Genomic DNA, 12,671 nt, shown 5'->3' with positions numbered 1-12,671 from the left:
ATATCAGTCTCAAAATTAGTCAATTAAATACCAATATCATTAATAATTAATAATCTGTATTTAATTGAAGGTGTGAAATCCGAACACAAAGCCCTTTCACCCAGCCTAAGTCACAATGCAAATACACAGTAATCACAGAGAGAGAGACAGACAGAGAGAGACGGACAGAGACAGATCAAAATGGCGGCGACCACGTGATGGCGGACACTGAACACAGGTCTATTGTCCTGATCTACGTTTCAGCGGCGTCTAGAAAGCCACAGATCTCTATGTGTGTGCGTCTGCCGAAAGGTGCGTGTGTGTAAAGCGAGAGAGCGAGAGAGAGAGAAACGAGCGCACCTCGAAAGCTCAATCTCGGCCTGGAACTCACGCACAACTCAGAGCATAGTTAACTTCACTTACCAGAAGCCAGTGGCCGGATTTGTATCAGACGGCGTTCACACTAGTCTTTCTGATAATGAGTCTATTACCCGGTTATGACGCGGGAGTTCACAGAGAAACACATGGGACGCAGCGGCACAAATAAAGAAAACAGACACAGTGGTCAAACACCAAGCAAATATTATCACCTTTTCACAATAATAACTCAGTTATTAACACACTCTCTATATCTAACTGCCCAGACCTAGCTAAGCCTCACTTGTAACCGTTTTGTCCACGGTTGATGAAGGAAGAAAAGAGGTCCTGGAGCGGTCTTTCTGCAGTTATGTGGTGATGGCGGCGCGTCCAAGGGGGTTGAGCAGGGCCGTGGTGTCCTCCGTCGAGCGAGGTGATCTCCGTGGATGTCCTACTTTAAAGGACGGAACGAGACGTAATCCTTACAGTCTCTCTCAATACCGTTTTACTACGGGAGAAATGAGACGCTCTTCTTTGAGATGCGTTCAAGTGGATGATCTAAGCTCAGAAATCAGGACGTCGGTATGCTTCAAGGCCTTGGGTTAGCTGCGCGCCAAAACTTTTAAACAAAGAGAAGCGTGTCGAAACAGGAAGCAGAGTTGGTATCCTCGAACGTCACCAGACGACGTATGAAAGAGAAAGAGAGACGGGGCATGGCCGGTTTTATACCTCCCAAACTTCACACCTATGTGTTAGGTGTGGCAAAGCATTCTGGGAGTACCTGCAAGGCATGCTGGGATATAGAGTCTTTTGTCGTAGTTCTCCAAACGTACACAGCCTGAACTTTGCCATCCTGGCTGAACCCAACATCAACCTCTACAACGTTTTATATAACAACCAAATAGGATTAGCAGCTAACCTGAAGAGGAAAAGAGCAGCTTGGAAGCCATCTTGAGCTAAACGCAAACGCTTCATCGATGAAAGGCTTTGCCAGTACATTATGTGTACATGAATTGTGCAGCTCTCTTGATTATAGAGCTTCCTCTGTTTTTTGAATACATTTAGAAGAGCTCATGGTCCAGACTCATTGGTTAAGAGATCTCAGACCTTTAGATAATAATGTTTTTTAACCCAGTTTACAAACCTATTTTACAACTGTGAAAGCCAAATAATGTATTAGATATTCCTTTTATTTGATTATTTTTCATCAATTCTCTCCTGATGCATTTAGTAACAACCAAACTTCTAAAGACTTCAAAGTATTAAGTTCAATCCTGAGCAAAGATGTGGTGTGCAAGATTGATACCATGATAAAATGGACATTTGTGTTTAAATATGGAAATGTGTTCTTTTCTGATGCCTGAAAAATGTTACTTCATAAGGGATCAGGAGCTGTTGTGTCAAGTAACACACACACACACACACACACACACACACACACACACACACACTGTTCCACAAGCTTTTTAATTTCTGAAATGGCCTTAGCTGGACAAGACGCGGACTTCAGGGATTAAATGAACAGGAAAAATAGCACGTCAATCATTTGGGAATATTTCGGATTTGAGGCTGTAGACTTGCACCAGAAACAGGTACTCTGCAAAACCTGTCACACAAGTGTTGCTACGTCCTGAGGAAACAACAAATATATCCAGACACTTGAAAAATCACCACAGGCATTTGCATAATGACTGCATGGCGGAAAAGTCCAGTGAAACATCTGGGGAACATGATACACAGGCCCAAACAGGCAAACAGGCTACAATTACAGCCTAATTTGCCAGTGTAACACCATATGAATAGAGCAGCCAAAGACACTGTGAGATAACAACTACCATAACACAATACATCACAGAGGACATGGCGTCTGTTAACACTGTCACGAAAGACGGATTTAAAAACCTCCTCCGCACGATGGACAGAAGATATACGATTCCCTCCCGCACCTACTTCAACAAGGTTGCCATCCCACAGCTGTACGAGGAGTGTAAAGGAAAAGTGGTTACTTAAAATAGAGTTGAATACTGCTGCTATAAATGCTCATAAGCCAGCTCCCTTGAGCCATAAAAGACTGACCTTGACCTATAACTATTGAAGCTGTTGTGCAAGATCTTTTGGGAATTGGTCTTTTGTTTTCTTAATCTATTATTATTTTTTTTTATTTTATGTAACGTAACACACTGTTTTCCACTACTTTAAGTTAAGATGGCTCTGTAAGTTCTTTATTTGTAATAACTGCTGTCTGCGTGTTTCTTCGTAATTAATACATTTGAAATCAATTCTTAACTTTAGTTTTCATTCTTGTAATTTAGAGTTATGGCATTTAAAGTTTTAACTGGTATGATGTAATGTCCTGTCATGTTTGTAAATGTTACTGTACTGTACAGAATATTGCACAAGCTTGATTTGAAGAAAATTGTGATCTAAATCGCATTTCTCCATATAGTTTCTTAAACGAAGGGTCTCTTTACACGATCAAAGCCGACCTTCAAATGTTACTTAAGTATGGTGAATGTGTCTGTTGTTGCAGACAAGGGGGCTGTGCATGCGTTTGTTTACTTAAAAAAAAACAGACAAATTGCAGACAAAATTATTCAAGAATTTGCTGTATTTTTTGCATCAATATCAAAGATATAGTTAAGTATTTAAATTCCTTTAAATATTTCTTTTAATGTAAAATTTGCATAACCAACCCTGACATCTAAGCTTTTTGAAATCCTGTGTATCAATTGTTTTATATTATAAACAACCTGAAGATTAACATCATTGTTTATGACCAGTCACATGCAAAAGGAGCTCATGGGAGCTTTATTCAAGGCATCCTCAGAAAAATAAAGGCTGTGCAATTGGTTCAGTGTAACTCGAGTAGAGGTTGGAGGGTCTGAGTGATGTGACTCCAGGAGGATGCCATATTTAAGCTCCTGCACCACTGCTCTATCTTTTATACCCCTCCACCTTAGCAAATGTGTTTTATTCCACTGCTGTGTCTCATTACACAAGAACAGCACAACCAGCTGAGTGAGGCAGATGTTCTATTGTAGACCAGGGTGACTCATGAAGTGGCTAGCATCCATCCGAGGGCTTTTGTTGCAGCTGGCAGCCACAGCTGAACCAGCATGATCCATCTTGATGAGAAGAATAGGTCCGGTAAGGAAGATAGCGAATGGTAAACGGTTTTGCTAATCAGAATATGGCAACAGGCTGCCATTCCCTGAGGGATGATGACACACTGCATATGGAAGGCAGACGGGAGCTAAGGTCAGAGGGCTCTGACACTTCACTGACAGTGACAACGAATTTAGGTTACCAGCTCTTTTTTGCAGAAAGCAAAGTTGGCTTATTCTGTATTCCCAGCAGTTAAGCGCTGCTGTTGGAAGCATGCAGGTGGGAGGGAGGGGGCAGCTGGTGACAAGTGTCCAGTCTCTGTGTGTTGGCTTTTGTGGTAGGCAATAAATGCCAGAGGACAGCAGATGCTGTAGGGAAAGCTGAGATCTATCACAGAAGCCTGAAGCCAAGTTCTACTTTGCTGCGTGCTGAGACCTGTCCTCTTTCAAACCCTTTTGAAGCATCCTCGAAGATAAACAAAATGCAACACAAACAAGCCTTTTAAAGCTTCTGAAAGAGGCCAAGCACAATAAAGTCAAATGTCTTGTGCAAACATTTGACATTTGGTCCACACAAATATAGAAATACACAAATCCTATACAATCAGTTGTTGCTGGAGAAACATTCTAGGAAGATATTTGTGCACATTTAGTAAAATATAGATATGAGTTTGTTTGTTTTAATCAACATTTGGCAGCTTTCGTGGTACTCACAATTTAATTTGTTTCGTTCAGCAGTGCAATCATTCATTTGGAGCATTTGTTTTCATCAAGCTTTTACTAACCAGATGTGATCCTCCCTGCTTCGGCCGCAACATTCTTACTTCACTTATCACACAAAGAAAAAGAAAGAAAAAGAACTCTGCTTCTGGTTTGCTAACATGCTTTAAGTGAGAGATCAATGCTGTAATTGTTAAAAACATAGAAATGTAGTCGACAGCCAGCATGATGCATTGATTGATTTAAAGATGGTGTGATGATCCGTTTCTAACTGACACCAATTACAGTGGGGTCCACTGCAGGCTGTCACAGCCACAGGCTGTCAAAGGCAGGTCTCAGGGTTTCACAGTCAAGGATGGGTTTCATAAACAGCCGGTTGACAGTTTGGTGCTGCGGGGACTTTGAATCATCTCTTACAGGATGACCTGCCACCCCCCAAGAGATTGGAAAGGGGCAAAAAATCATGCTGGAGCTGTCACCACGGAGTGATGTGAATACACTTTGAGAGTCTGACGAGACACTGATGTGCACATGTGCTTCAAGGCTTTCTTCAGTTAATGCTCACACCAAGAGCTAAAAGACTTTGCTGCAGTCTTAAGATCCCTTTTCTTACAACTTGTTTTCTTGTCCATTTGAAAGTGTCATAATTGACTCAGACCTGCCAGCTTCAGGACCCACTCGACTTTGTACTCCATCTAGTTGATAAACAACTTGGTAGGGAGAGACAAACAGCTTTGTATGGTGAGTAATGATCTTTTACCAATCCACTATCCATCAGCTTAATTTGTGAAAGAATAATATAGGTACTAAACCTGTACAAGTGATTCTTGTAAATGTGAGACATGGATGTATCTTGTTTCATACATCAAATGAACACAATATTATTATAATTAACTGTGAAAATATCAAACAAATTCTTTACAGGTTACTTTAAATAATGCTTAAGAAGCTGAGCGGTGAGTTAGTAAATATGTGCTTTAGTTACTTTAGTCTAAATTAGATTGTATGACATTGCGATTGTTTGCGATCATGATTCACATCAGGGTAGTCAAATAAATTAGACTATAGAAAAGGAAACAACTCTAATACTTTTATTTTAATCCATAATTAAAAAAAAGAATAGGCTATTTAGACAGTTATGTTCCACACCTTTTAATCAAATCAATAAATGAACCATTATGACCTCATGACGGAGAAAAGATGGTAAAAAGTGACACTTCCAGCCTCATCAGCGTAGGTATGTTTTCCAGCACAGCTTGCAAAACACAATGGATTGCAGGGAGTTGTCGTTTGTGTCATGCTGGGTGTGGTGTGTGATAGCAAGTGCTGCAGTCAGGGCATTGGTTGTGTACCTCAGTATTTTAAACTGGTATATTGCTTAAACCTATTATATATAGAATGCAGTCAAACTTCTAGATGGAAAAAAAAGGGATCAAAAAAGTGTCTTATGCCCTGGATTTTACATCAAAGTAAAACATTTATTTTTTCCTTTGCTTGGCTTTCAATTGTAAACATGTTAAAACATACAATGTTTGTTCCTGTTTTTTTTTTTTTTTTTTTTTTAAAAAGAGGCTTTGCTCACTGTAGCTCTTTAGAAAAATCTCAAAATATTGTATTGTACTGCATGATTTACACTAAAGTGAATCAAAAGTAATTATGTGAGATATTTTTATAATGGTCACTAATAGTTGCATCTATCTGGGTCCTGGAGTGGCCAATCAAGAGGCATGCCTTGTGATGATGCCAGTGCTGATGGCAGTAGGGAGGCAAGACAGAGACGTTTATAGGAGCTGATAGAAAGCTGATGCCAGGTGTCATAGTTTATTGGGAGCAAAGAGTCTTTGGAGGACAGATGTGCCAACGCCTGTCCATCTGTCTGAGCAAGGCTGACAATGTCTGACTCACCTGACACTGGCACAGAGTCGTTGGGAAAACTCAGGTCGTCCTCGGCTACCCAGGAGAAGCTCCAGTACCCTCTAGGAATGCCGGTAGCACTCCTACTACCAGCCAAAGGTTCACCTGAAAAAACAAACAGCAAATCCACAGCTTATTTTTAGAGCATAAAGCAGAGACGTTGGGTAAGAAAATCAAAGTAATGGGAATGTATAATTGGAATCACTACTGGTATTATGTGCTGTATTTTACTGCATTTATAGTAAATGTAGAAAAATCATAATATTTAGTATTCTGAGAGTCATGTCAACAATTATGGTACTGGGAAATAGTAGCTGTATAATTTAAACAGTGACACAATGAACTTCAGTAATAAAAAAAAAATCTGAGGGCCCACATGAATTGGCTATTGGATATCAATAGACTGCATAATTACCTCAGGACAGGTTTGTCTGATTTTGTTTGACTCTGTCCTCACCTTCTAAACTCAGACTAATTATCACAAGATCGAAGAGAAGTCCCTTGCTGTAAAGTAGAGGCAGCAACTTTCTCTTACCTTTGGACACACACTACCATCAAACACACAACCACAAACACACACAATATCCCTCTCTCTTTGTCCCTGGTTAATTAGTATACAGTCACAGACGAACACACCACTGCCTGGGAAGGGGACTTCTGCATAAATCCTTCAGTCATTTTAAATGAGACTTTAAAAGTGATTAATCCTAAACCCTGACTTTCATGGCACTGAACTGATCATATGTTAATGGTTTGGCCAAAGAATACACAAACTGTTCTCTAATACATCGAATGACAATATGTCAGTTGTATAGTATTAATCCTTGAACCAACTGAGAAGTTTATGTGCTGATGGTAAGCGATCAGATGAGAAGAGTATAGGCAGGATTTTAAAATTGTTTGCCGATTTCACCAACTTTAGAGACCACACACAAGGCGATAACTAAATCAGTTTTTACAGTTTTGGTCGTACAGTGTGTGGCGTGCAACATCAACACACCACACACAAACTGATTTCACTCGCAAACATCCCCCGATCAGAGAGGAAATATCGCAAAACCTCTCGAGATCAAATGTGATTCCAGAGTCAACAAACGGACAAAGAGGATGCAATAGGGATTGTTTGTGCTGTTTTTATCTGAAATAACACATTTTAAAAAGAGGCGTTGGTCAAAGGAGTGGAGAATACTGGAGCATGAACTGTACTTGCTACATGATGATATGGGGGTGAGTTGTTGTTGTTTTTGGCCTTATTATCCCGCCGTATGAACCAGCCTTAAGAACATTTCCCACTTTGAAAATAAACTCATTTAATCTTAATAAAGATGACTTTCTAGATTTGGTAATAAATATCATTAAACCACATTTCAACAATGGTTACTTGATAGGCCAATAAAATAGAGGAATATTTAATTTATATGATATTCTGTTAAGATACAGAACTTCTGTAAGTTAATTATTTGAGCAATTTGAATTTAATTTGAGCTCAAGTTTGTTTTTAGACTATTGTGGGGGTTTTTTTCAAAACGGGAAGATTTTTTAAGTTTATACATTTTTAATACAGCCTCGATGAAACTAGCTGGCACTGCTTGACTGTAATCCATCACGGTTTGCAAAGATAAGACATCTGAGCTCAGAGTAGATGCATCTTAGCAGGAAAAAAAAGAGAACCAGTTCAGGGTTTTCAAGTGAAAGAGCAGGATGCATTTACGGTGTCCCCTGGTGGAACTATTTTCAACATTGTCACACCATGCAGACCCAGAACATGCTGGAGGGACAACATAGCCTACTGTACTCTAGCTGGCCTGGAAATAACAATGCTTAGCAAAATGCCATTTTATCCTAAACACAAGTGTATCTAATCCAATCTAGCAAATTAACTACATTTTGAATTGTGTGAAAACACCTTACATTTTTCAAACAGTCTTTTTTATCCGTAGTTGTACACATGAGCTTGGGCTGAATCTGAGTAAGTGCAGAATAGTTGTCCCAGAGAGTGTCTTTTGTTAAAAATAAAGCAGCATTGGTGTGCACTGCTGAAACTGAAAGTGTTACAATCTCTATAGTATTTTAATTCAAAATGACTATAATTTAAAATGAAAAACTATTTTTAATATTCTCAGACGGTTTACGTGACCTCAGTTTATTATTTAATAAGGCTGTTGATGGCTATTGATGTGTAATAAGTAGTCTATATGGGGACGCAGGTATGGAGGTACGGATGCAGTCCTCACGCAGGCTGCCCGGGTTCAACTCTGGCCTGTGGCCCATCTCCTGCATGTCGATCCCCCCTCTCTCTCCCCGATTCCTGACACTATCCACTTTCTCTCCCTCTTAAATAAAGGCAGAAAAGCCAAAAATAAATCTTTATAGTCTATATTGTTGTTTTGATACATTTTGCATTGTAAGTCAGTTCATCACCTCGGAGGAGTGTTTACTCAGCTCACTGAACAGTCCCACCCACATTTACAAATCCTTTAAATTCTTATTGGATTCATCAATGACCCTTGATACAACCTGTCAATCTTACAGTCATTTGCAAAAACATAACTACATTTCTGTCTCCTCAGCAATTGAAAACTTAACATCCACATAATTGGTTTAAGTTCAGATTGAAGTCGATTGCTCCAAAGGAGTCTCAAATGATGAGGCAAGAACAAGAGAAAAACACAGAGTTGAACAAACACTTGTCAGGAGACAGTCCTGTTTGTAGTGTGTGGTACTTGTGGACTTTGTTGTATGACAGTGCAATGATCCAGAAATGAAGCCAAACTATCCATGAAAGAGAGAGGAAAGGTAAGTGTACAAAGGAAGATCAGTTGGTACGACCTGTAAAATGGTGGATTTCACATGGATTGTGAAAAAATTCTCTAAAGGTTGTGTAGATAGTTCTATATGCTGGTTATAGAAGCTTGGCTTGCATATACAAGTCTTTGCTGGGGGTAGAAATCAAGCTTAACAAAAAGGAGCTTGGTAATGTAACAAAACAACTGGAGTATGAAGAGGCTCCAGCTAATTAAAAGGGAAATGAGTAAGAATATGCTTTCGCTGTTGGATTTTCATACTTCTCGACCTCTTGCATCACAATTGTCCTCCTCTATTTGCCCCTTAATTAAAGATTTACCTTGGGATACATACATTACTGCTTAAATAAATTGACTACCTGTCAAGGCCAGTGACGCGTCATTAACTGCTCGTCTAATTCTGTCAGCACCACATCAAAAAGCTGAGGCCTTGAAACGGCGGAGCTTTCTCTGCAACAAAAGCTTGCATTGATTTCCGACAGTGGAGGCCTCGTGTCCACTAAGCACTCCGACTTCCATTCAGACCTTTACACAATTCCTTGCATGTTGCTCAACTCCAGCAACACACAAGCGTACACACAAAACACTTTTCTCCTGAACTTATTAGAAACCTTGACAGGGTCAAAGCAGTGACTACTTCCCTTTTTAAAAGGCCTTTTGACATGACTAATATGACTTTAAATTATTTATTTAAATGTCTCAACTACAGAAACACAGGTCTCAACATTTTCAAAGATGTGTCTTATTTTAACGACTAGCATCTAAGGCTAACGAGGGTAAAAGAAAGGAGTCAGATTGGAAGGGTTCATGATAATATACCACCTAATGTGATTGTTGCTAGCTTTCCTTGGGGATGAGTTGTATCTAAGAGGCTTTCTGTGTTTGTCATAAGATGCGGGTACTGTTTTCTTTTTTTTTGGGGGCAATAAATCCTGCCATGTAAACAAGCAGGGATTTTGACTGTAGGATGCAGTGTATTAACCCTGTAAATATGACTGAATGCGTCTGATGATACAAAAACTTCTCTGTAGAAAGAGGCTCCCTGCTAACTCACTTCATCTCTTGGGTAAACTTTATTTGGAAGTTACAAGTAATGCAACAGTAATTGATTACAAATAAAATAAATAGAGATGTATACAATAATGGGCTTCTTTTAGAAATATCACCATTTAAAGAATGATAACATTACATTTGACTGTGCTGAATAGAAGTCACCACTTTTCTTGATTATTAGTTTAACACACAGCTTATCAGTAAAAGGGCTCATGCTCCAACTTTGCAAAGCTGAGAGTCTTTGTCAAAGAATGATGAAATACCAGCTATGCCAAACACTAAAGCCAGGAAAACCATCACAACAATATTGTTAGACAGCACTTAAGAAGCTTCCCTAAGTAATGTATGTTCATTTGACATGTGTACCCAGAATTCCGAGCAAGATCAAGCAGTTTTTCATCTCCCAAGGCAATCAATGAATGATTATATCAAAGACATGGATCACAAGGCTTCATTCCAGAAACATTATCCAGGGGAAGCAAGGGCTGCAATGAAGATGTCAACCATAGGCTTCACTGATGCTCATTAGAGAGAATGGTTTTGCCATTGTGCCTTGATGCTATGATTTTCTTTGCTGAGGCAGAAGTGTGCTCTTAACGCCTCCTAACACCCCTATTCACAACAATGCACACCAACGACTTTATAGAGATAAAGACGTATATTGTAAGTTGTAGAATCATTTTTTTTAAGTTTTATTCTTCAGTTTGTGTCTATATGTTGTTTGTTTATTTAAAGAAGTCACATCATTGTCATTTATTTATAGTTGTTTTTTTAGGGAGAAAAAGTAGTTCATCTCTTCTATCGAGTTTCGAGCTAAAAATGTTATTTTTAGCCCTTTTAAGGCAGGTAAAGACTTTAAGAGACTTTTGTGCTGCTCTTGGTGTGACAAGAACAGTAGATAGAGTATTAAATGGAGAATGAATGGGGAATGACATGAATAAAAGGAGCCACACCTGAGAGAGGATCTCTGTAAAGTTACTTTGAGAGACAAAAAGGATAGGATAATGGCTTAGCTCTACAATCAACAGAGCATTTGTAAGTTACGAGTGTTTAAATATAAAACAGGTCACAGTTTCAATAACAGCAGCTGTGACTCTTAACTCATGGAGGCAATTAAGGAACTTCAGCTCCATCGAGAAGTCACGATTCAAAGTCCATCAAATCCCTAGACAGACAAATATTAAAACTGTCTAAAAGTTTCTATATTCAACTGTTGTCATAGTGATTAATTTTCAAACACACAGGGTTTACATACATACATACATACATACATACATACACAGTGATTGAAGTCAAAATAGTGAGCACAAAGTTGCAATATGAAATAATGTACCTCCTCCTATTTATACAAAAAAAGTCTTCCTGGAATAATACTGAAAATTACTAAACTGTACTCCCAAAATTTTAACATTATTTTTATAATCTCAACCTCATCTTGTGAAAAAGGAAAACAACTTTATTTTTGCCTGTCCCTATGACTCTGATCATAAAAAACACGATTACCCATTTTCCATGGCTGGCAACTGTATCAAAAACATTCTGCATCCCTGCCACACCAACCTGTTCATAGAGGATTTTTCTATCAAGCTTTTGGACAACTTTTTGTAAAGCTGGGGGGCTGCTGAATATGTCTGTTTACTGTATTGTAAGTCTTTAATGTTGTGACCCAGCATAGTGCTGCAAAACATCAACTTTCTCAAAAAATATGCACATGAATTTGTATTTCAGAAAGTGTGAAACTTTGACTCCATCAGTTATAATGAATTTTGTACAACAACAAATGGTGGCTGACAAAGTACAAATCAGATTGACTTGTTGCACTCAGCTCTCAAATGCCCATTCTTTGTCCACTCTGATAGCTACTCGGTCCAAATACAGTTAAACAAATGTAATGGCTCACTGGTAAACTATTAAAAAAGGAAACTCCAGCAGAAATCTACAAACACATCGAGCTGTTGAAGCTGTTATAACATAAATTACAGAGCCCATCATTTCTTCCTTGACTTCAAAGCTTTTGACCATGACGTCGGGTGTTTGTTTTGTTACATCATCAAAGCAACCACATCACCACCATCAAGCAAGATCAGGATTGGCCTTACTCAAGGGCTGAGGCATGGATTAGTTTGTAGATCCTGTATTTCCCAAGAGAAAGCTGACATAGATTATTTGAGGATAATGACCAAAGTAGTTTGATATTTCATGCACATATGAATTATTCATCAAAGAGTAGGTTTCAAAGCCCACTCACAGCACAGAGGTGAACATTATAAAAGGTGAAATTACTGTAGTTTCCCATGGATTGCATTGACTGCAGCATTGCCCACAGGGGCTCATGATCAGAACCACTCAGACTATACGACAGAAAAGAGCAATACAAAGTTTAAATTACATATTTCTTTTAGCTTTAGTGTTTTCTGTGCGGGTACTGAGGTAAAGTGAGAGCATTGCAAGAAAATGTATTCTGCTTGTAGCACTTCTCACAATTCTCGTGCACTCCTCATTCCTTTCTACTAGTGCTTTGTTTATCACAAGATTAAGCATGCAGACACACAAAGAATTTTGCAAAATGTATGAAGACGAAGCTCCTGTCTTGGTCTGAATTTAGAGGAAAGGAAAGATCAAAATGATCAACCCCAAGACTGAAAATACAGATTTTCAAAACTAACGCATGGTCAGATGAATGTTTCATGTTTGTTCACCTGTCCCTTGAAAACACTCTTTTTGATGTTTCTCTATAGTA

At 38.8% G+C, this 12,671-nt stretch overlaps 1 protein-coding gene across 1 annotated transcript in view; it reads right to left on the bottom strand.

Annotated features, from left to right (window-relative positions):
* The window catches only part of LOC306840405 (ALK tyrosine kinase receptor-like), a 345,354-nt gene that overhangs the window by 195,687 nt on the left and 136,996 nt on the right, over positions 1-12,671 (bottom strand). Inside the window, 1 exon segment of the mRNA XM_079369664.1 lies at positions 6,066-6,179. Within this exon segment, the coding sequence (XP_079225790.1) occupies positions 6,066-6,179 (114 nt within the window).

Source organism: Symphodus melops, assembly GCF_947650265.1.
Source record: "Symphodus melops genome assembly, chromosome: 19".
In the NCBI taxonomy this organism is placed as follows: domain Eukaryota; kingdom Metazoa; phylum Chordata; class Actinopteri; order Labriformes; family Labridae; genus Symphodus; species Symphodus melops.
This window is presented reverse-complemented; position numbering and strand designations above follow the sequence as displayed.